Source organism: Musca autumnalis, unplaced genomic scaffold, assembly GCF_047663935.1.
Source record: "Musca autumnalis isolate F117 unplaced genomic scaffold, ASM4766393v1 scaffold_3, whole genome shotgun sequence".
Lineage (NCBI taxonomy): Eukaryota > Metazoa > Arthropoda > Insecta > Diptera > Muscidae > Musca > Musca autumnalis.
The window spans coordinates 120761396-120788084 of record NW_027411866.1 but is presented as its reverse complement, the minus strand read 5'-3'; the positions used below and the strand labels follow the sequence as shown (position 1 = coordinate 120788084).

The following is a 26689-nucleotide window of genomic DNA, read 5'->3' as shown; positions in this document are numbered from 1 at the left end:
AAAAAACGCTTTTAACTATGCAGAGGATACGGCTTTGATCTCTTAGTTTAATCCCAGTTGATTCAAATGCCATCAAAGAAAGCATAATTATGTACTCAATTGCTTTAGTTTTTCTTTTTTTTTTTTGCAAAAGAAACACTAAGAAAGCTTGATGAAGATTTTTATTGTAATTTTTTTTCTTCAAAGGAAAAAAGGAAAGCAACATTTGCTAGATATTCTTTTGAGTAGCTAGCCGTTCCTACAGTTCTTTTGATGGTGATGGTGGATAAGTGTCATTTGAGTTTTATTTGTGAGCTTGATTTCTTTGTAGCTGTCTACCAGCCATTGCACACACATCCTTCTTTATGTGTTTTTCCCCTCTCTTCAGTCTTTGAAGGATGTCTTGTTCGGTTTATTCGCACATGTTTTAAGTTTTATGGTCAACGAGAATGAGAACTTCTTGTGAAAATTGCTTTATCTATGTTGCGCTTAAAATTATCATTGTTTGTGTTGTAAGTTCTTTTTCCATCATAACTTGGTCAAGTCTTAGTGCTTTTTTTAAACAGTTTTATTGGCTTTTTCTTTTACGGTTTTTTAGGTTGCTTTTGCTATGGACTATTTCATGTTATGTTCTCTACGTTGAATACAGTTTCTGGGACATAGAGTTTTATATTTGTTTTTTTTTTCGTTAGAAATTTTCTTTCGCATAGAAAATTCTTGTCACGCTTCATTTTGAATGAAATGCAGTTATTATGCTTTATACAATAAGCTAATATTTACATTCTCAGTGGGTCTCTAGCCAAAGATGAACTAAAAAGTATCTAGTTTTTCTTTTTTCGCAATTTGTAGTGGGAAAACTTTAAATTATATTAACTCGTCGTGCCTAAATAAGTTTGGTTGTGAATCATGCAAAGGAGCATAATACAAATTCTTTGAGAGGCTCATGCTTGGGGACAGGCGATGCTACAACAAACCCCTAAAAGTATGTATTATTCTAAATATATCAGCTGATTAGTAAACGATTTTACTTGGAAGTGGCGACCAATGGTCGCGGGAACATATCGCTCATTTACTGAAAGAGTGTCATATCTCAATGGGTTTTCTGACTTAGCAATATCTATTTTTCTACGACTTCTATTTTATCTTGTGTCAAATGTTCATGCATATATCTCTAAAACTTAACGTGTTACAGTCCATTTACTAGGCGTTTGGCTTAAATCAAGAAAAACGTTTTTTTGTGTTTATGGGTCCCTAAACCACTGCAAATCGTGCTTTGTCTTGCACAGAAATTTAGCGCTGATATCTCACTAGTTGTTTGCAAAAGAGGGTCCATGAAGTTATTTAATTTTTTGTGTAATAATCTTTTAAATTTGTAACACATCGAAATAATCGGCGTAGATGAGAGATGTACGCAGGATGTTTTTAAGGGGACCAGGCACATCCCCTCCCCACCCTACATTTCGAAAATTATTTATACACTTTTTGAAAATTTTGCTTGGTATAGTGGACATTTTGAAATTCTCATCCTTTAATGTACAATATGAATGCCTCGGCGGGCTGAGTCAGTCTGGGTATGTTTGTTCGTCCAACCATCTAAAAGCTTTTAATCAAGCTGCAGGTGGCATTTTGGTCAGAGATGAGTGCCCAAGAGGGTCAGAAAATATTGAGGGGTTGGAATTTGTAAAAAACTTTTGTGGAGGGATAATCTTATCTTCTATTCTGTTAGGGGTATTCCAAAAGAATATCAGGTTTGTCTGTTGAAATATCCCTAATATCCCATTTTTATACCCTAATATCCCATTTGTATTTGACCTCAGATAGAAATAAAAGAAAATCTTTCCATTTTCTCCAAAAATCGCCTTCGAACAATTTTGAGGTTTTCTGTTTGAGTCGGTTGACAGCACATAACATGAGTATTTCTTTGTTTATAGGATAATTTGTCTATGGTAGGATGGGTCCGCTTCCTCTGGTGATTGCGACACCTTATGTTATTGAAATAATTAATTGATATTTTTATTATTGATATAATTTGCATCAATGGAGAGGTCAAGAGTTGTTTTTCACGTTTTGTTTGTCGGAACATTCGCGCCAGAAATTACAATTTGAACCAACAATTTAATTTGGATATTTTTCCAACAATGGCCAATGGTCAATTTAACCCTCTAAATACTATCCGATAAATTTTCAAAATTATTGGCATTTTCCCTGACAAACCTCTAACTTTGTGCAAAAAATTTTAGTATTAAAATATAACTGCGACCTCTAGCGTGATAATGGTTACGCTATTAATGAAAGGGTCAAGAGTTCCTTTTCTAAATATAAGTTACTAGAGTGGAACATATCTTCCAGGAATAAAGATATAGTCATTATACTAAAAATTTTAGCAATTTTCAGACAAAAGTTGTGGTTAATTTCACCCACTATATATTATCTGATCATCGTGTTGCGATTTCGCGTCGATCAGACCATCATTGCGACCTACAGAACAGCTACAGAATCGGATAAAAATTTGTTTTTGGTCTATTTCAATTTCATGTTTATTTTCTGGTGGAAACCGTTTATTCAATAAACCTCAATATAACATTTCAAATTATTTGTCATTATTATGTGCCACACAATAACATGCCGAGTGTAGCTATAGTTAGTCTTAGTAGTTATAGGTCGCCGGCACAATACAATACAATTGACACTTGCGTGTTGTTTGTAATATATCACAATTAAGTGCAATAAAACACAATTTCAACACACACAAATACATTGAAAACACAATATTTATATACATGGCTAAAAGCCATAACAGAGCATATGTTTGAAAAGCAGTAGTAGGTAGGTGGTGGCAAACAAAAAATAATGAAATTTTTTTAAACAATTACTACACCCAAATAGACTGCAATTTCCTTCGCTGCACTACTTTGTGGGAGTAGTGTTTGTGTTGTTGTTCCTTTTTTTGCTAAAACATTCCCAATGTCGCCATTAAAAACTAATGTTCTTCGGCGCATAGCTTTTGGTCATTTCTTGTTGGCTTTTATTTTCTTCACTTCTTTATGAATTCAATGATGATGATTTCTATATTTTTTCAATTAGTGCCTAAGTTTTTTTGTGTTCATTTTATTCTTTTATTGTTTGTGGCATTTGTGGCGGATGTTGTAAAGAATAGTTTTTAATTATAAAGTGACATTTTATGTAGTATTTTTTTCTTGTTCATGCTCATTCTTCGTTACTTATAACATTTAAGATAATTGCTCATTTTAAGTGCTGAATAGCGTTATGCCGGATGGGGAAATGGAAAACTAATTTGCCAAGCTCACAATGCAATGTAGGCGTATGGTAAATTATTTTTAAGAGGGCTGACGAGATGAATATTATGAAGAAATTTTAATAACGTATTGCTTCATAGAATAAAACAATTTAATGTTCGGTCTGACACAGCACATAGGCTGGTCGATGGAATGCTGCAAGAACCTCGTTTGTAGCGTAAACCTTTATTAAGAATTTACTATACTTAAATTAGTTTTACAACAACAACTACTGCATAGCATTTTCTCCAAGCATGAAATTATCGGTTAGTCCCATTTTCCATGTTTAATTTGCTATTGTTTTTGTTGTACTCTCTCTCTCTCTCAATCAAATTTGTTTTGGTCATTCTGTTGTAGCTTACATTGTGACGTATTTATTGCCTCTGTCCCATTTGTTGACTATATTCATCCCTCTGTTTGCATGGAGGTGGTTGTACAGTAGGGTCGGATGTCAGATTTTTTTTTATGCGGCACCCCCCTTATGTGTTCTGTTTTGTAAGATTTTAAGATTGCCAACGCTTGAGTACAATCGGAATGTGTTAACACGTGTCACTGGGGCCTCAAAGTTTCCGTGGGCGCTATATATAGCTATTGTACAATGTACATTTCGTCAGAACATTGTCGACCATCCTAGATTAAAGAATCTAGAACAGTTTATGAATAAATGCATTGTAGATTCGTAATCTAAAAGTAATATCTTTTTATTTGATACAAATCGTATCGGGGAATAAAACAGCATCTACCCGGAGTTAAGTTAAACCCAATTCCGTAACAGTATAATCCCAACGGTAGTGTTGCCACAGCACGGGAAAAGGGTCAAAATTCTTACTACCAAAATGAGCTATCCACTAAAAAATGCGAAGATAAGAAGAACAAAACTGCAGCAGAAGGATAAACGTTAACCGACTAACTTTTACTAAAAACACCCCCAATATATACGAAAATAAAAGTTCTGATGTGGGCATAGATGCCTTGACTTCCATAAATGCATCAACTTCACTCTCCTAGACTATTACAAATATGGAGATTGGCAGCGCTACTGTCGCCGCCAGCTCAATCTCTTGATTGATCATAGGGAACTACTTAACTGATTGAGGTAAAGGATCGCCTAAGTATCAGGGAAGATATAATCCCGGACTACCTTTAGGATAATTTATCATTGACAGAGGAGGATAAAGCAATGGACACGACAGTGATTCATGTCTCCACATCCAAGTCACTATACTGCACTACAACTCGTTGGAAAATATGCTGGATCATTGGGCCGGACATCTTAGCGTCCGACAAACCATTATTCTTACGCAGAAATCATTGAAGCAGGAAAGTGGTAAGGAAAAATCACCCACCAATTAGACGGATGATTCGCTGATACCTTTAACCTCCATAATTTTCATAGCCAAATAAACAAATAGCATCAGCGAAAGGGAACTTATGCTCATACGCAGCAAAAACACTCATTACAAACCCACTTACTAACCTATTATTTTAAAGAGTGCATGTTGCGCGTAATATGTGTTCCTTTCTGTCACTTAAATAAGTAGTTTAGACCTTTAGGAATTACTACTTTAACTATTTATTTTAGTGCCCAAAAATAAGCACTTATGAGACATGCCTTCCTTTCAAATAATGGGTTAGTAAGGAGTTTTGTAATGGGTATTTTTGCTGGGTAAGTTTGTGAAGAATTGGAAACTTCCTTTCAGCGAAATGTCCACTTCAAGAGAAGTAGGACACCTTTCGCGGCTCCTAAGGAGGTGATGACGAGGGAATCTCTTGTTCAGATAGGAGTACGTCTTCGACTAATACGGTCAAGTCACAGTCCTCAAAGAAGACTTAGAAAAGGCAAAAAAAACTACAAATTCTGTGAAACGGTATCGCTGCGCTTTACATCTGCCTCAACTTCAAACCCCGCGCCAGAGTAATGTAGGTGAGCCGTGAGGTGAACAGAGGGAAACCATCCCATTTAGATGCAAACAAGAACAAAGATGGGTCTGTGGCATCGTCAACTACTTCAAAGGCTGCTTAGTAATCAAACGACCAGTCCAAAATCCCAACAAGTGGTTGTAAACAGGATGAGGTTGATGGAGGAATAGCATAATTTGATTTATGCTTATCCATCCGTCTGTTCGTAACGTACATGTGACATTTGTTGTCCAATTGGGATGAAAATTACCTATAAAAGGAAGACCTATTTCCGGTGTTTTATGCAGCAAATACGCTATGTCTATAAAATTTGTATGAAAATCCGAATATGCGACGGATTTTGGTCCTAAAATAATTTTGCAACATTATATTGAAATCAGTTCAGATTTGGACATTGCACATTTTTCAAATATTTGTCTATAAATTCTTTGGTTATGAGTGACTCATTGATCGCCTTATCATCCGCTTCTAATAAAAACGGCTGAAGCTACGATATTAATTTGTTTCATAAGCGTCGTGGTCCGAATGTCTTTAAATTATACGAATTTAAGTTTTTTCTAAAAATTATGTTACATCCTTCAATTTAAAACAGCTACTTTCTAATGATGCTTTTGCACCATTTTTTCTAAAAAAGTATGTTACGTCCTTTTATTTAAAGCAGCAACTTTTTAATGCTTTATTCCTATAGTTTTCTTATAACATTGTACAATGAATGCTTTTTATTTTTGTTTTAATTAAATAGCTCATCAAAAATTCTTATACTAAAAATATACTTCTATAAATAGCATTCGCTTTCTCCATTCCATTTTCAACCTAACCTTATCAAATAATTTTTAATTTAAAATTCCATTTGTTAATTACATACTTTTAGGCTAAAAACAAAAAATATTTTATGGTATTACATTTTACCCTACATAACTCAACGATTATTCATTATGTTAAGAATTTGAAAATATCATTATCTCTAATTGGAAAATTTAATCAAGCTTTTGTTCATTCACTTGCTGGTTCGTTCGCTCATTCACTCATCTACTCACTAACTAAGTAACTGTCAATAATAATGTACATTATACAATACATTATAGTCAAATGTGGTATGTATGTATGTTTATCTCTGTGTGAACGAAGACCATCATGTATCCTGGTGAAAATATGTAATAACAATTAATTTCCGACACATTAATTACCAAGAGATTAATAAGATGAGATAAAAATTTTAACATTTCACAGCAAAATGGCAATGGCATGGCAGCTTTGTCAGTTTGGCAAAACCTTCAATATTATGACAATTAATGGCAGTAGTAGTAATATTTGTTTGAACAAAGAAACAAACAACAACAATTTTCATTTATAATGTGATATGAAAGGAAAGGGTATGTTGCTGTGGGAAAATTTGCAAAATTTAAGCCTTTTGATATTTTGCATTTATATTAAAATTCTGAGTGAACATCATCACCAGATCAAGTTTGAATTTGTTGTTGTTGTATGTGCCAGCCTGCCTGACTGGTTGACTGACTTATACAAAACTTTCATTTGCCATTAACATTTTTATTATATCCTTTACACAATTTTTAGCTCTATACTCTTTCGCTCGCTACTTCTTCTACTTAAATTTCTCCTTGTTTACATAAACAAACTTTTAGCCTGCATAATGTTACATCCAGCAACATCCTTGCTTTCTTTAGTTCCCCTTGGGACCCATGAAAGTAGAATTTATTAGTAAAACTAGAACAGTAACAGTTATAGTTCTTAGATTTTTGTCGGCGTATTTTTCTGGCAACGAAATATTTTCATTTTATGTTGTTTTTGTTAGTTCATTTCATTTTGTGCAAGGACATTATATAAACAAAATGCACATTTATTATAAGAAACACAAAAATATTTATTTGGCATGAAAACTTTAAGGAAAAATATCATCACCCACATTTTTCTTCGTAGCATGCCAGGGGAAAGAACGGCACAGAGACATGAACGGCACAGGGAATGAGTTTGCTTGGATACATCTGTGATTTTAAGGAAGTATGCCTAAATGTATGCAGCAGTTTTTTGCATAAAATCTCTATCTTTTAGTACGCCCACCAAATCGTAGGCAAAATATTCACAAAAATTACGAATTTGCTTAAAATAAACTTTTCGTGAAAACTGACTGTAAAAACAAAAGCCACATCACAAACCACCATGAACAAATTTGTTATTTTAACTAGAATTCATTTCGCAGGGAATATATTTAAGTTTTATTGCAGGGTAATGGAGTTGGAGAATTTCAATTTTGGGGGGGTGGAGGTTCACATTGTTGTGTTGGAGAAAAAGTTTAGTTTTTTTTGTGAAATTTTTATTTACAAAATTGTTATAGAAAATTTCTTGCAAGTTGAAAGAGATAAATGCTGTTTTTGTTGGTCTTGTCATTATTATTATGGAAGCAATATTTTTTCCTTGAAGGCCATGAGAAAATTAAATCTTGTATAGTATTAAATTTTGCGAAATTAAACATATCCTTGATATTTTATTCTGAACTGTTATGTCAGTTATAGAAATAGATAATATTTATATTATAGCGCCAAAGATGAAAGAGACCATGGTACCGACTACTATATTGTTTATTAAATTGTGATAGTTATAGTTTACTCCTCCTAAAAGGGTGTGTATTGTACAGAAACATCCCTGATATTGTTGAAATTTGAATTGCTTTTACACTGAGCGCCATCTATAATTCAAAAGTCAATAGGTGGTGAATGCACGTTGTTGATCAACTTAAATTGATGCGTAATCTTTAAGTAGCCGAATATAATGTTTAAGTGGAAAAACGCATCAGTCAAAAAATTGCCCATATTATTTAGATTAAGACTTAGACGAGGGCTGCACGATAACTTTATGGCTTAACAATAAAAACGCGAATATTTACCATCAAAAATAGTTTTATAGTTTAAGTAGTCTCCAGCATGATTTATACAAATTTTCATGCATCCAAACCAATTGTTGAAGCAATTTTTCCACTCCGATTGAGACACCACTAAAACGTGGTTTTTGAACGCTTCTAGCGATGAAAATCGTTGACCACGCCGTTTTTTCTTTATATGCGGAAATCATGGGCCTTTATCGACATACAATAACTTAGTATGATCGATACACTCTTGCCGAAAGTTGTGAAAAATTATCGGTCGAAAATGTTCACAAGTAATTTAAAATTTTTTGCAAAGTGATTTTTTAAAGTCACTGTAAACGACACAACATGGTCGCGTGACAAACTGTCCTGAATACGTTTATGCAAAGAACTGTCAAACTTGAAAAAAATCAAATGGCGCCAGGAAACAAGCGGTGTTGCCATGGCCAGATAGTTTTCGTCTTAGACACAAAGAAACTAGTTACGTTTATTATTTTTAAATTTAACGAAGGATATGACATTTTCAAAGCTTACTGGTATATATGCTTTAGCGCCATCTGTTCCAAATTTATCTAATAGATACTGAGATATATTTGGTTCTAGGTCTAGTGGATTGACAATGTCAAATCAGCCAGTCAAATCAGCCTGAAATTAAAAGGTGAGTTTTTCTGAAACCTAATTCTCTAAGGGTACACACATATCAAAATACCGTGATTACAGCACTACCACCTATGCTTCAATGTCAAAATTGGCATTCGCATGGATTAGGGATGTCTCCGTAAAAAAAGCATTACTTTAGGCTGAATTTTTATACCCTACACCACTATAAGTTGGTTTTGGCCAAAAAGTTTGTAACGCATCGAAATAATGGTCGTAGACCCATACTTATATATATCAAAATGAATGTCTCGACGAGCTGAGTCGATCTGGCTATGTGTGTCCGTCCGTCAGTCCGTCCGTCCGTCTGTCCGTCCATCTAAACCTTGTAATCACGCTACAGGTCGCAATTTTGATCGGATCGTCACGAAATTTTGGGTGTTGATGGGGGTCCCGGAGGGGAAGAAGGCTATTGATTTTGGTTATGGTCGGATAATATTTAGGGGTCGGATTGGGCAAAAAACTTATTTGGATAAAAAGACAACGTTTTTTCCCAAAGCTAATATCTCAGCTTCTATAAGGGGTATACCAAAAGTGTAGAATGAAAGTAGAAAATATCACCTTTCTAACGATGAAAAGTAGGTTCTCGTGGGTGATCAAACAACGAAGATATCACAATAGTCGCAAATTAAACCCAAATTATCATTTTTGCGATTTTTGTTATAATGACGAATATCACAGCTTTGGTTGGATACTTTTCAAAAGCAAAGCCTTACTATGAAGATCCCATCTTTACAATGATGCAAACTAGGTCGGCGTAGGTGACCAAATAACGGAGATATCGCAATATTCGATAATACATCCCATTTTTCCATTTTTTTTTTTGGAAATCACGCTACTGGGCGCAATTTTGATCGGATCGTCACGAAAGTTCTAGGGTTAATGAGATTCTCACAGAGGAAGAAGCCTATTGATTTTGATGATGGTCGGATAATATTTAGGGGTCGGAATGAGCAAAAACGTTATTTGGAGAAAAAGACAATGTATATAAAATATCACCTTACAACAATGTAACGTAGGTTGTCGTAGGTGGTCTAACAACGAAGATATCGCAATAGTCGCTAATAAAACCCAACTTCTCATCTTTGCGATTTTAATAATAGTCAAATAATAGAGATATCGCAATAGTCGTTAATGCATCCTTTTTTCCACTTTTTCTGCAATCACACTACCGGTCGGAATTTTGATCGGATCTTCACGAAATTTTCTCACAGAGATAGAAGCCTATTGATGTTGGTGATGTCGACAGTAGTCAAATATAAAATTAAATATTAATTATTTTGGTTCAGTTCGCCTAAAGTCATTTGGTATAACACCCAGATAGGTGAAAACTTTCGTATCTCCATAAAAGAAATGTTTTCGAGTGAAAAGATTATTCACAGAGGTAGTGGTGTAGGGTATCACATAGTCGGCCCCGTACCGACTATAGCCTTTTCTCACTTGTTTTCACTTATATTTGGTTTAGATACTAAAGTCTCCAACTAAGAAAATTGAATCTGATCTTTGAACTTTACAAACTTGTGTTTCGTGGTGTAACATCACTTATATTCCAATATTAACATTATGTGACTGAGAAAGATAAATTGACTAGCATTCTTTTGGGAGTAGAAATAAATACCGTTCCACCGTGGTTTAAGAACTGGAATCTAACATGTATTATTGTTGCCGAAAAATTACTTCGGGCGTAATATTTTTACAAATATTTGACCACAAAAAAAAAAAAAAAATAAAGTCCCCCTAGGAAAAGCTCAGCAAATAGGATTTTTGAATCTTACAAAATGATCTATTTTATTGTATAAATTTATGAAAATACTTTTGGGAGGCACTTAACTTAATCCAACGTCTGGTGAATGATGCTTTTCCCAAGGCACTATATTAAATTGATGAATCTGGGGCAGTGATCACGTATTTTTGTTTCGAGAGAATTTTTCCCGTCAAACTAAAGAAGGATTGACGTAAGATGTTTGAAAGATCGTTGTTATTTTGCGGATATATTGTGTTTCCATGGCAAATTAGGCGCCTCCATAAAGTCTTCTTTATTATTAACACTTCGTTTTCCAATAATTTATATTTCTTATCTGTGGCATAATTTAAGGCAATCAATACTTTTCGATTCGATCTAATTTATAACTTATTTATGGATACAAACATTTACACTTCCTTGTTTGCAAAAGCTCACTTTCTTCCCTATGCTCCAGTTCTTCCCTCAGCTCATTTAGTATGATTTACAAGTGCGAAAAGAAACCTCCATGTCTTTCTATTCACAAAAAGAAAATAATAGCCAAACGGCTGAATGAATGAATAACTGAATACTAAAAGCAAAGAAATAAACGAACGAACGATCAGAATAGAAATAATGTTTGTTGATTGCCTTCGGTATTCATTGGGACAAAAAGTGCCACTGATGAATAGAGTGATGAAGCAGAGAACTGTAAATGTAGCATATAAAAATAGAGAACTTTTTAGCGCTTTTGTCAACTTTCTATAATAAAAAGAAACCAGGAAATTCAGTTTTGTTCAGTGACTATTTTTTTTTTTTTGCATTCGTGCTTTTCAGAAAAAAAAACCAACTCCTCGAACCAAATAAAGAATAGTTTGTTGCCACAGGAACCTGGAAAACATTTGTGGAACATTGTTTTTTTTGCTGTTATTTTCGTGGCTTTTCTTAGTGCGATTTTATTACAATATCTCAATATTCCTCCGCTCTATTTTCCTCCGCCACAGAAGCCCTTACAATGAAAACTGGGAAACTACACTTTCATGGCATTGTATTTGAAACAATGCTGTAAGAATGTGGTATTGTAATGGGTTTTGTTCACAATCGTTTTCTTTTTTAGGTGCATAAAAAAAATTTGGTTAAGTTTCGAATAGGGTTTTGTCATGAATATCGTTAGAAAAAGGGGTTGCCACACCATAGTATTTTACCCTCCTGGGTGTTCATGGAGAAAAGCCAAACTTATCTAAAATGAAAAAGGCTAAGGTAATAAGTTCTCTAAATAAACGAGAAAGCTATCAAGGCGAAACTTTTGAAGCTAATAGTACGTTTATATATAGCCGATTTAACAAACCCACTGAGTTTCAAATGTCAATTCCTTTGCGTATACGTCAAATAAATCATCATTATGAAGGTTAACCCTGCAAAAGGCTATAATATAAACATGGCCTAACATCATGAATTGTTAAAGGAGATTTACTCGAGGTCGAAAATGGGTAATAGGGCTGGGTGTTAGCAGATGCACAGTAATAGCGAAATCTATTATTCAACATGAATCTGAAGCAGCATACAAAATAATTTTCCATCTCAAATGGTTCAACTTGAATGTAAATTTATACTAAAGGTAAAAATGCGTACTTTTGGGGGTGTCATTGTGTGAGTGCATGCTTTTTCAATTGGAGAGAGAAATGTTCACTGAGAGCACGTGGGCGCTCTCTTGGCTGACGCTGATATAAATAATTTAATTTAATTTAAAAAATTATTTATTTTAAACAAAATCTTTAATGTCATACGAATGAATCTAGATTACAGCCCAAGCAAAGCTGTTATATCCCGCTAATTTATAAAAAAGAAAATAAAGTGAATTACAAAAAAAAAAAATATGTCAATCTCATACATTTTAGAATCAACATATATCAAATACTGAAAAGACTTTCCAAAAATATTTTGCCCCAAAATATAACAAATTGGCAACCTAGATTTGTTCTGAAAGTGAAAATGTCCCATGATGCATTCTTTGCATACTATGTTTGACGTATATTTGCAATGTATTGAGCGAAGGAGAATTTGAAGATTGCACAACAAAAATTGAAACAAGAAATATAGAATTGAAAGCACTTCCGTTTAAGTTGATTTCTTTAGTTTTTGTTACTTTTTTGTCTATACAGTAAAAGAAGCTAATTCTTGTAGAAATATAACAAAAGAAAATTTCAAATGAAATACAACGATGAAACAATCCATGCCAATACCCAGATTTAAAATCAATTTTTTAACATTTAATATTTAATTCTTTCAATCATTTTTTTATTTAAATTAAGATTTCTCTGCTTGATTGCCTTTGTTTTGGAATAAAAGGGAATTCGTTTATCACATTCGATGAATGAATGAATGATTCGTTGTTTGAGTCCCTTTCTGCATTTATACACAATTCAATGGATTTGGAAATATATTTTTGTGTGCAAACAAAAAAAAAAAAGAAGAAGAACTTATCTACAATTCTCTCCACCATGCCCCCAACCTGCCAATGCAGATAGGCAACATTTTTGTGGACATAAATTGTTATTTCAATAATCTAAGCAGTAGAGCATTTACTGCAAATCCTATAAAATAAATTGTAGGTTTTTTTTGCTTCCCTACTGCCACTTAAAATCCTGGCATCAATGTTGCTAACGGCATCAACACAAAAACACCCGCATACCATACCCTTGCAGTTACAGCTTTATCCAGCATCAAGTATTTGGAGTATTTAGTACTTGGTTTTTTTCAAATGTGTTTGTATTTGTAGTCACTTTATCCCTCTCCCTACCACACTCTCTATATCTTTTTTTTGCCTCCATGCAAATGAATGAATAAATATTGTTAGTAGCAGCAGCTCTCTTGTATTCATTAGCCCACTGGGCTAAAATACAAATACTTATGTAGGCAACCAACCAGTTATGACCATTGGATTTTATACAAAATGGAACATGTTTGCATACATGTTAGAATACCAATAGCCAATGCGCGTACTGGCTTGCTAGTTCAACTGTAAAATATATACTCGTTCATGTACGAGTATGTGTGTATTTGTTTTTCTGTTTTATTTTGCTTGCAACAATAACTAACAAATAGCTAAACTAGCTTAAGACCAGGCTTAAACATAGCATTTAAATTGAGATTGCACGTTATCATGCTTGAGAGAGCATAGAATATATGTGTATAGAGGATTTGCAAATATTGAAATCCAAGAATAAAATAAAATAGACGAGAGAGGAGTTTTCAGAGCAACTCAGGTAAGCCTTAATGAGATCAAAGGTCGATAATTCGATTTGTTATTCGTTGATTAATTTTTGAACTTTTTTAAGCATATCGCTGCCAACAACATGTGGAATGCTTAAACAGGCCCACGAGATTTTTAAAAGAAATTAATTTAATAACTATAGAGCACTAAATGTACTTCATACTATGTTCTGAAGATTTAGTCATCCATATTGAAACAAAAATTGGTTTGACAAAACTTAGCCAATTAGCATCCCAAGGCGTGTTTTATTTCTAACCTATGAACATTTTTAAAATAAATAATTTAAAAATAACATTTTTCATTTTACACTTTGTTTTTTTTTATCAACAAATTGTTTGCCAAACCCGTAACCATTCTTTTCAATACATCGAATAATTTGTTTAAAATTGGCATCTATACCTCAATTTTATACTAGTGAAAACTCTCAAGCAGTATATAGCGAAGAACCTACCCATTTGCATACTTTCAGGCCCTATAAAAAATTATAGTGGAATTTCAAGCCGATCACACCCCATCTTTTTAATAATTCGAAAAGCGCCATCTATACCTCAATTTTACACTAGTGAGAAGTTACAAGCAGAATCGAGCGGATTGATGTTATACTGGGGCCTAATTCTCGCAAACGTGATCGAGTTATTTCGATCGATATTTTCAGTATTTGGATTATGGCATCCGCTATCGAATACACTTTCGAGTGGAATCTTGCGAGTTTTTGCCCGCCACACATTTGCTGTCGAGCTGCAAACTATGGATGTTCCCAAAATTAGATATTTTCGATATTTCATTTGAAATTACTATCGTGCATGCATTTAGGCCAACTTATTCAAAGATAAATGTTTGGGCATACATTTAGGCCAACTGGCTTTAAATTTATATAATTTTTCCACAAAAAATTCAAATGAGACTTCTCTCATAAAAATGAAAGCACCCCGATTCATATCTGCTCAATGATGTGGAACCTACTTATTATAGTCTGAACGGCATGTCTTACGACAACACTTGTAGAGGAGATTTACATTTCTGAAATACCCAGAAAATGTCACCAACATTAGGCTGAGGGGATTTTTTGCCATCGGGAATAGAACCCAGACATGAAGCATGCAAGGTGACAACCTCTAAAATACTACTGATCACAAAACAGAAAGTTCAATTATCACAATTATGATGATGAGCCTTAATTGTTGCATACTTTCAGGACATCACATTGGCAGTATAAAGAATCTTGAAAAAGGTCATTAAAAATTAAAGAGCATGTTTCTCAGCGGATTCTCTATATCTTCTAGTACAGCTAAAAGTACGAATAAATAAAAAAATACAGACTTCAATTGCAATCCGCTCCCCTTCCAGGCTTATCTGCATCCCAATGCCAAGTAATACCTATAATTGTTCTCATCTATTTATCGGATAATTAAATATTACAAAACATGCAATTCAATGCACAATGGACAAAATTCAAGCCCACATGCTGTAGTTGCAAGAAATTATTCTATTGTCAGTTGTTGTTACTGCTGATAAGGAAATAAATTGCACTGCCTTTTGTTTACATTGAATATAAGGGCTAAAAACAGCGCCTAGAAATCCCTAGCTATCATAGAAACACTTATATAGAAAATATGTTGCCACTAGGCTTTAGCATTTGCCATTTGTTGTTCTGTTTGCTTTATGAGCTGAGTAAAATATTTACATACTAGCAGGCGGTTGTGGCGGCAATTGTGTACATTATTTACTATTTAGAGATTGCTAACAATATCAGCCCCAGCAAGCATTTGGTTAAGTATTCTTTAGTGAAAACCACAACGCTAAATAGTTTGAGGGCTTTTGTTTGAGTAAAATAAAGTAGTAGGTGTAAGTAGAGCATTAAACAAAACAAAAGGAGTTTTGAGGGAGGATATATGAGGCGCTCAGCTCCAAAACGGCCTAATCCACATGGCCAAAAAAATCAAACAGACGATAAAGATCTAACCAGAAATATGAAATAAATACTAAAACAACTCCCTATTGCATAATATAACATTACGTTATACCACCTTCTAAAATAATGCATTATGGAATTTTTTAGAATTTATTTCAAAAGGTTGCAGTTAAATCTTTATAGTAAGTTTGATTTTTTTGGGTATGTGGGTTAGGCCGTTTTGGCGCTAAGCGTCTCATATGAGAAACTGAGGGATGAAAATTTATGTATAGTTAAAAAACGGTTTTTAATTTTGGATTAAAATAGGATCGGTTTGAACAGTCGTCTTGGTAGTTCACGTAAAATCTCAAAACTATTTGATATTGCTCTTAATGCTCTTAATGTTATAACGCCATCTATATATTAGACTATCGATTATTATTGGTTAACTGTCTTAAGAGTAGACAAACCTGATCATAGTTGTAGGAGTAACATTAAAAATGTTAACATTAAAAATGTTAAATACCAAATAGTAGTAAATGAGATGTATTTTGAAATTTCGAATAGAAGACTTAAAAATGTATTCTACAAGAATATATTTTTGTAATTACTTATTTTAATTTTGTAGTGGTGCAAGTGGTGAGAGAAGTCTCCCTTGTCCCGTATAGGATGTTTGTGGAAAAATTATATATATTATTATTGGTGCAAAAGAGTATCCGTTTAAAAAATTATCCTCGTAGGCCAAAAATCGTTGATATTGCTCTTTATGTTATAACGCCATCTATATCTCAGACTAGGGGGAGAGAAGTCTCCCTTGCCCCTTATGGGATGTTTGTGGAACAATTATATTATATATCTCAAACTAAATATTAATATTGGCTAGCTGCCAAAAAGTATACATAGCAGAGAATACTTTCAGCAGTAATTTAAATTAATTATAAATTTTAAATTTAATATACATTAAACAAGCAAAGTTGATACACTCTAAAATAAAGAATAGTCTTTATATCTAATTAAGTTAATTTAAAATGTGAAAATGTGTTTCAAATTCGAAATTGATATGAAAAATAATTCAAAATTAGTTACTTAACTTTTGAATTATTATAGTGATCTCTTGTGTTTTAAATTTTACATATCTCAAATTTATTTTAAAGACCAAAGAAAATCTCTGTTTCTAAAATCTTTTTAAACTGTTATTATAGACAACAATTTAAATTTATTTCTTGTATTTTTTTCATTTAGCTGTTTTTTCTCCCTTTATGGCAAATATTTGCTGATTTTTAGTGCATATAAATAGATAAATTTGTCAGAAAACGCCAAAAATCCTGTTGAGCACGTTTCGTAAATTTATAAAATAGAATGGAATTTAGCCATTAGAATTTTATGGCCTCCAAAAAAAAAAAAAACGGCAATTGTAAATCGTTAACAGGAATAGCAATCAGCTTTCCACATGTATGCATTACCATTGTATAAATCTACAGTCAAATTTGTATAAAATAAATATAAAATTACCGCCAATTGGGACCTTTAAATTTCGTATTTCATTGTTTGTTCTCATTGCGCTCTACTGTATTTTGAAAACCATTGAATATAAAGGTTTCCATTTGCTATTATTATAGAAAACAAATACCTAGCAAATGTTATAATGTGTTTGACAGGAAAAAGGAAATGTTTTAAAAGCAACGTTTAAAAACGCTTATGTTCAATAATTTGGCAAACGCGAAAAATGAATATTGAAATATTTTACTGTATATAAAAAATGAACAATATATATTTCAATACGAGTATATATTTTGAAAAACAAAATAAAAAATATATTTTTGTTTTACAAATATCTATGTGTTGTTATGCTGATATTGGCATTATTGTAATATGGATGAAATTCATTTCGCAGACTTTTGTACAATCTAAGTGAAATGAAAAAGGTTATAATATATCATTCATATATTCATATATATCATTCTCATCGCTCCAATGAGAAATTCAAACGAACTTTTCAATTTAAAACTAAAATTTCTGCATTGCACTTCCATCCCATGGTTTGATATTTATTGCTATTTAAATATTCCGCCCAGAAGTATGTTAACAATTTAAATCTATTAATTATCTTGTCCGAAGATGCCTTAGAATAATGGTAGGCAATGTGGGGCTCCCATTTGTAATTATGCGTGTAAAAAACCAGTGTTCACACAATGATAGCACCCTAAAGTATGCAATATAAAATATTGTGCCTATCCCTGCCTTAGATAAGGAATATACACTGAAACATAGCTCATTTAAATCCACCTGTTGTTAATATGTGACTGCACGGTTTGGCCGGGAAAACTTTATTATTGCTATATAATTCTTTAATAATTAAGTTTTGCCAAAATTTTATAAAATTAAAAGAAAATAATAAAGAATAAATTAATTTCGTTAAAGATTCACACCTGGCTATTTTTTGCGCATTATACATATATGATTAGTTTATAATTAGTTGTACGCAGAGACGTGGTGGCATTTTAAATGGTAAAGAATTGTTTATCAACTAACCTGGCATAGGTTTGCTTCTGTAGAAAATATTTAATAATACCTCCTCCAACTAGAGTTCAAATATATTTTTAATTGGCATTTCGTTAGAGTTTTCTTTCTAATCTTCCCCCCAAGAGAAAAATTTCTGCCTACGTCCATAATTGTACTTCATTACAGTTGAATTAATTTTTGCAATTTATGTTTATACATTTCCAAATCAAATAGGCTATTTATATCTATGATATATTACCTATTAGAATATATTCAGAAAATCTGCCATAATAAATAGCTAATAATTAATTATTTTATATATTAATAATCATCCAATATAATTTGTATTTATTTGAATGGAAAATTTAAAAACTTATAGATGTACATACATATACATATTTTATATTGTAGCATAATATATGCTATGCTGCTTAAATTGGTTATCAATATTAATTTATAATTATAAAACACATTTATTTGTATTATTCGTAGAGGGATTTAAATTTAATTCATTAAAGAAAATTGTGGAGTTTTTTATTGCAATTTATATGGTGTTTATTGTGGCGTATGAGTTGTGGCGTTTATAATACGCCCTTGGAAAAATTAATTTTTATTCATTATACGCATCAACGTAAGTCAAATATTCCGTAAAATATAAACGTTTTGTATATAATTGTGGAGTAGTACGCTGTGATTTTTGCATCTTTATGGAATTTTAAGGATAGAGGCTCCATTATGAACCATAAAAACCCTATATCTTATTTGCGTATATCCTGGTGATACTGGTTACACAGATTTCGGTTAACTGATAAACAAAAAATTACCAAGAGAAAAAACAAAATGGAAACAATATGTGAGTTCCCGTACCCAAAACTTGACAAAAATCTCAAATTTATAAGGGACGAATTGCAAAAAGTTTAAAAATAATAGATTCTGGAACAGAGCAATTATTTATTTCAAGATAAATAGATTAAAGTGTCCAGATAAATTTCTCTATACCAGCAAAAATCTTGCTTAAATAAATTGTCATGAAATATAATTTAATATGAAATATAATTTTTTTTTAAAAAAATCCTTTAATTTAACTACATTTGCAACATTATTGCCTCATTCAATATTAAAACCACAAATCAATTATTAATTTTTTTATTTGTTGTTAACCCTCAAATGTATGTTAAATAACATATTTATATATTATTTGATATTTTTTCCTAAATGTAATTACACTTTTACATAAAGTGATGTTTTTTTGCACATTATAAAAATGTAACATTACCAACAGTCCCATATCTACATGTACATATGTATATGGCTAATGAGTTTTATAGGAAAAAAATCATGTCATGTCATCATTGGTAATATTAAATAATAATAAAATTGTGGTTGTATTTCATTTATATTACATGTTTTAAAATATAGTTTTTTTACTATTTATGTAAAGTTTAATTTCATAAAAATATTTGAGGAGGGAAAAAAACATATGGCTATATAACTTTTAAATGTATTTTCTTTGCGTAGATTGGTTTATCAAATCAACATTTCAATGCAGATTGGAGTTTTTCCAGATAAATTAGTTGCGTTCTTTTTATGTCATTGAGGTGGAATATGGTATCATAGACCCATAAAATAATGGCAGAATATTGAAGATCAATAGTTTTTCTATAGAAATGACAATATCTAAATGAAAATAATTAGCTCATTTTGTATGGCGTCCACAGGTGGGTATGACTTACGACATACATCATACGTCACCAGTTACAGTATTAATATTAATTGTATGCCCCGGAGTGGGTAAAACATGAGTTATTTCCAAGAAGAAAGTTTTCAAATGCTTGACCGGAAGGATTTGGTAAAAAAAGGTATACAATTACGTATACTATATTAATATATAAATGTTTTGTTGATTACCCATGCTCCCTTGAACATGTAAGTAAGGGAAATACACTTAAATATAAGTTCTAATACACTATAATGTTTGAAATCTTCATAAAAAAAACAATATTATATAAAAAATATTAAAACGTAGCCCATATGATTAAAATCAATGAAATATATTTCTCCGAAAAAAAATCTGATTATTTTTTTTTATATTTTTTAATACTTTTACGAGTACTTTGCGAAAAATGTTTATTAAATTAAATAGTTATGCTAATGGACTTAGCTTTTTCTACGTCATTTCTAAATCGACGTTTGATAGTTTGCTGTAAAAAATTGTCACACTGCTAAAAAGTTAAATTTAAAAATAAAAATAATTATCTTATAAAATATTTCATTTAAAAAAGAAACAATAATTAAACACAAAAACATAAAGTGTTTTTATAAAAAGAAAAAATCATGTGTTTTCTTTTCGTTATTTTTTTATTTGGGGGAAAGGAGGATATTGAGAGAGAACATGTAAACAAATGATTAGACGCAGACAAAAGGAACTGTTTGTCAAGGATCATTGGGGTAGCAAGGAATCAACATATAAGGATTTTTCATGTATTTTTTTCTTTTTTCGCTTTATTGTTATGCTTTTCTTTTCTTGTTTTTTGTTACATTAAAAACTTAATTTCTTTTTTTTTTAAAGATATAGTCTGTCTTTTCGTTGAATTTGAAAATAAACCGAAAATATTATATTAAACAATAATTTTAAATGTTTAAAAACTATTAAAAATTAAATCAAATAATGTAAATTTTCTATGAAATGATGTAATTAAAATGTATTGTTTATATTGAGAAGAAGAATTCAGAATTGTTTGTAAAAAGCAAAAAGAAAATAAATATAAAACCAAAAAGAAAATATGGAGGAGGAAAACTAAGTCTCTAAACTAAAGGCAATAGACAGTAAATTCTGGTATGAAGACAAATAAACGTAAACTAAATTTTTTAGTATTTTTTTTTTTTAATTAATAATTTGATTTTAAACATTTGTTCTTAACACCTGTCTCCCCATACAATAGGTTTTACTGTCTATTACAAAAAACCAAAAATCATATGTGGCATTATTTGTTTATTTGTTGTGAACTTTTTTGTTGTTGTAATAAATTAAATAAAAATATAAATACCAAGGAATAAAACACAAAAACAAATTCATCAGTATACCGAAACAAAAAAGGAGGATAATCACAACCAAACCAAAAAATATATAACTAGTGTGTGCTTCTGTTTTAAATATTGATATTTGTTTTTGAAAAAAATAAATAAATAAATAAAACACAAAATTTATATTTGTAATTTTGAATAAATCAAACAATACGTGATGATGTTATTGGCTTGGTTATTTGTGTTAGTTTTGCTATGTATTTAGTTTTTTCTTTTTAATTTTAATTAAACATAAAAAATCATAAATTAAAAATATACACATGGAAATATTTGTTTGTGGTGATTACAAAAAAAAAAAAAAAAAACTAAAAATGAAAACAAATATAAATAAAAAATACATATTTTTTAGAGAAAAAACTCAACTAAATACACACAGACACGTACACATAAAACACATACATTAGAAACTAATTGCTCTGCTGCTTTTTTCACTGATTTATATATGGTAATATATTTTTTGCAGTTTGTTTTTTTTCATATAAGAAATAGTATTTTTAGTGTTTGGAAAAATAGTTTTGGGAAAAATGAATAATTTACAGAAGATATGAATGATTTCACATTTTAAAGATTTTTTTGTTAACTATTTATGAGAAAAAGAGGTAATTGAGACAAAATAGAGATGCAAAATGAGATGCAGCTAATAAAAGAGTATGATTCTTTTCTGTGAGAGGAGGATGTATGCGGAAGGAAAAAAACATAGAATATTTTAGAGATATTTTTCGACAATTTTTTACATAAAAAAATTGTTTATGGGAAATGTTGGCAACAAAGTCATATGAAAACGATGAATAACGGATATTGCTAACATTTTTGGATCCATCATCTATAAATAACAACACGTAGAACAGTGTTTAGTGTGTTCTGCTACACATCAGAAGTTTGCATGATCAAATCCAACGGAGAGCAAATTTAAAAATATATGAAGTGTGTTGTATTTGAAAACAAATTCCTCCTAACATATGTTTTTTAGCTTGTTTTTTTTTCAACTTCTAGTGGTCATGGAATAACTAGTTATTGTAGTGATTATAGAATAACTAGTTACTCAGTGCGGTGGTTGTGTGGAAATCCCTTCGGATTTCCTTTACATTTGAGAAAATTGCCAAAATTCCTGAAATCGGGCGGTACCGTTATATGAGGGCTATACCAAAACATGAACCTATGTTGACAATTTATGGTTTAACACTGATAAACCATATCCTTTATCCAAATAAATCATATAATTTATTTATCAAAAAAATTAATTAAATAAAATTAATTTAATCTAAGGGAATAAAAAAGCAATAATCTTATTGTTTTATTTGCTTTATATACTAAAGGTCTAAAAGCTTAATGAAAACACAACAATTTAATCTATTTTTCCTAATAACACGGATAAGAAATCTACAGTGTCTAAATTCATCGGATATATGATCAAAGATCATATAAATGGGTCTAGTTATGCAAATGAACCGAATTCTAGACTATCCAACCATATTAGGTAATCATTTTTCCGTTTCATCGTTCTTTATTATAATTCCCATAAACAAATATCAGTTGTAGTTGAAAATTAGTGAACACAAGTTAATATTCTATGTTTTTTTTGTTTGTTTTTGGAAATATCTCTAGGACAAAAAAATTATGAAATATATATGACTGTTCATATGAGAGCTCTAACTGAGTTGTATGTTATGTTGTTTTTGTTGTTGTTGATTGAAAACAAAAATTTTAAACTGAATGATTGGTTTTGTTTTTAGCGATTTCTTGTTTCATTCTTTTTTTTTTTGTTTTTCCTTCGAAACTTACCAAGGTGTAAATGAGCTCCAGAAGAGACTACATTTTGCGATTTATACAAATGATAGGTTTTTTTTGGAACAAAAACATTTTGATTTGAATGTAATGATTCGTAGAATTAAACGAGTTAGAGTTGGTAGTTTGGTAGTTTTGTTATTTTTAAATGTTGTTGTTGGTGAAGTCAACGAACGAACGGCACATTACACATGAGGACAAACACAGTTTTTTTTTTGTTTTTTGTTAAGACAGGACATTAACAATTTAATGAAACAATTGAAATTAAATGTTGTTTGGTTTTGAAAAAAAGACAGAAACAAATATAAAAGATTTTTTCGTTAGCACAAACATAATTGACATTTAGTAGGGAAATGAAAAGAACGCTGTTTTTAAAATGAAAATAAAAAATGTTATACTAATACTTCGTTTTTGATAAATAGCTGTGAAATAATGCTGTGGTTAGGCATAGACCAGCCACACTTTGGCTGGGTACTGTTAAATAAACACAAAGAAATGAAGAGGTTTTTCAAATGAAACGAAATAATAAAAACATTTGACACACTTTTATATAGATACGACTAAGACAAATACATTTACATAAATGATCTCTCAAGTTTCTGTCTTTTTTAAGAATATAGCCTATATTTTGATGTTTTTTTTTCATTATAGCTGGTTAGTCAAGATTTCAATATTATGTAGTTAGAAAAGAAAATGACAAATAAAATTATTTATAAAAAAACAAAATTTTAGACACGCACAAGTTAAGAAACTGAAAACAAAAATCATTAGAAAAAATTTTGGTAATTTTTTAGTTTTGACGAAAAACATGTTTTAGGTCCTTGTTGTTAATTTCTGTTTGCTACTATTTGCACTGGGCTACAGTTTGAACAAAATACACAAAGAATTAACAAAGTGAATATAAGCCGAAAGAGAAAGGTACTCTTTGAAGTGTAACCCCTCTCTTGGCAAGGATTTCGCCTTAAAGGTCATCCTTTATTTAAAAGTTCCCCAAAATTTTGGAGTGGATGGCTGGACTTGTATACATCTAAAATTTTATTCAATGTTGTGGCCCAGTGTTGTAAAATTATTTAGATATAAATATATTTTTTATAATTTAACTGAAATTTATTTTTTTTAATATAAATAATTAACTTAAAACAACAACAAAAAAGTTTACATAAAACCTAAAGTAAAACTAGCTTCTTAAAATATAGTTTTAAAAAAATATTGTTTACCAACTATTTTAAAAAACTTAAATAAGCAAATAAAAATAAATAAAATTTTGTTAAAAAAAAACAACAAATTAAAAAAAATATATTTCGAAACCTAACACCTTTTATAAAAATATTTTGTTTTTATATAACTCCCTGGTTTGTTTGTTATATTTGTAAGTTTTTTTTTCATAGTTGTTGTTGATTTTTTTTTTTTATTTTTTGTTTTGTTTTTAGGGTAAGACGTACACAAGGAGGTAAAACACTAGACAACACACATACTCAATGAGGTGCTATCATTATTTTCGCTTTGGATTTTTTTCAATAAAATTTTAAATTAAAAAATCCAAATAAAATTAAACAAAAATTAAATTAAAAAGAAATCAAAATTAATTAAAAAGTAAAAAAATATTTGCTTCATATTTTTGGTGTCACAAAAGAACCCTAAAAAGTTAGGCAAGAAAAGAAAAAGCTCAAACCAAAAAGTATCTATTGTTTGTTTTTCCATTTAAATTTGCATTGTAATTTTATTACAAGAAAGTAATTAATTAAAAAACAATAAATTTAAACAATTTTTTATTGAGGATATTTGTTGTTTTTTTGTGAATTTCTTTTTTAAAAATATAAAAAATGATATAAAATCCAAATAAAAATTAAACACATATTCCAACGCATAAATGATAGACTCATTGAGGGGACTTGGTGGGGATGTAAAAAGGATTTGTTGGGGTTTGGTTTTATAATCGTTTTTTTGCACTGGCTTAAGTTTTCTTTTACAACAAAAATCAATGTATTGTTTTCATATTTTTTTATAAATTAAACCAAAAAACTTAAAATTAAATTAACCAAAAAAGTATTTTTTACTTAAATTTTAGTGGTGGTGGTTATACCATAACATTTAAAATCAAATAAAACAGAAATATAAAACACAATAAATATTTGAGCTTTTTCTCTTCATTGCACCAGTGTTCTATTTTTTTTTTTCAATTTACTTAAGTATTGTAAATTTCTCTAAATTTTGTTAATCAAATAAAAAAATATTTTTTTGTGTTCATAGAAAATAAAACAAAGACTTGAATTTGGCCTACAAAAAATCTTTGGTGCATTCATTAAAATTTGAAACCATTTGAATTTAAAAGAAATATTTAAATTATTTTAAATATATTTTTAATTAGAAACTAAAAGCGTTTGGCAAATTTTCTTTTCTTTGGTAGTTTTTTTTTTTCTTTTGCTAATTAAATATTTTTTTGCTTTCTTTCACTAAACTGTTTATATAAATATATTATATATATTAAAAAAATACCCATCATCATAAGTACCATAAAAATATCATATATCCAAAAATGTTTTTGAATTGAAAACTTTTTGTACTCACTTTTCGCTATATTCATCCATGTGGGCATACGACTGCACGGAATTCTCTTCAATCAAAAATTTGACACGTTGATAGAATGATGCCGTCACAGAGGGTGGTTGTTTGCGTAATAGAACTTCCACGGGATCATTGGAGGATAAGCACATAATATGCTCGGAACAGGCTGGATGTGAACAACATTCACTGTCTGAACAATCAGTCATACCGTCTGTAAAATGGAAACGAACAAAAAACACATAAAATAAGCTATGCTATAGAAAACATATTTTTGGGGCAAAAAAACTACACAAGCATAACATTTCTTCTAATGGCATCAATTCCATAAGTGAATTAACACAAGATGGATGGACCTAATAAGAAACCAAAAGCTGTAAGGTAACGTAACTCATACATCAACTTAAGTACCCATGACGAAATTCTTTGGGATTCCTTACCAATTAAAATTCTAGGAAAAAATTAAATTAAATTGTTACATATTTCTACGAACAACTAAAAGCCATACTAAATTTGCGTCAAAGAGCGAACATTTCCAGGACCCTACGGAAAAATAATAAGTCAGCTAGAGACGCTGTGTAGGAAACCCCCAGATTTTTATCAGAACCCTTAAAACAATGATGGACAAGAAAAGATAATTTGTATGGTGAATCGTACGAAAACGTAAAGGCAAGTGCTCATCTTGTTCATCTATGCTTTAAAATAATCCACTAATGTTGTTTCAAAGCCATCATTTTTGTTGTCACACACCGGAGAGTATGTTGATTCTACGATATAGTGAATATATCTCACAGCTTCTTTTTAGCTTTTACACACCCACACAATCGTGTGGGATATTTTGATTCCAGCATATGGTTTTATGTATATAATCACGTAACCTTTTTGCTGTTCTACATGTCAATATAATTCCCCAAACTTATACACACTCTCTCATAACGTTATGAAAGCAAAGAACTTGTGTTATGCTCACGTGAGATTTTGACAGTTAAGGGAAAAACCGCTCGCAAGCCTGCCAAAAATTGCCGCCGTCATAACAAATCCTTTACGTCACTCGATGCGTGTGTATGCGTGAGTGTTAAAAACAACATCTGAAGGTTCACCGAAAAGTTTACAAACAATAGCTGAATGGGTGTTGTTG

The 26689-nt window shown here is 30.8% G+C and overlaps 1 protein-coding gene across 4 annotated transcripts in view; it reads right to left on the bottom strand.

Moving 5' to 3' along the window:
- The window catches only part of Ten-a (Teneurin-a transmembrane protein), a 1182291-nt gene that overhangs the window by 73256 nt on the left and 1082346 nt on the right, over positions 1-26689 (bottom strand). For 3 of the 4 annotated variants that reach the window (XM_073974235.1, XM_073974237.1, XM_073974236.1), the window contains 2 exons: positions 25558-25765; positions 22987-23013 (listed from right to left, as the gene is read on the bottom strand). In XM_073974235.1, coding sequence (XP_073830336.1) covers positions 22987-23013; positions 25558-25765 — 235 coding nt within the window. The remainder of the gene's footprint in view (positions 1-22986; positions 23014-25557; positions 25766-26689) is intronic. The other variant, XM_073974238.1, reaches the window with a different exon arrangement.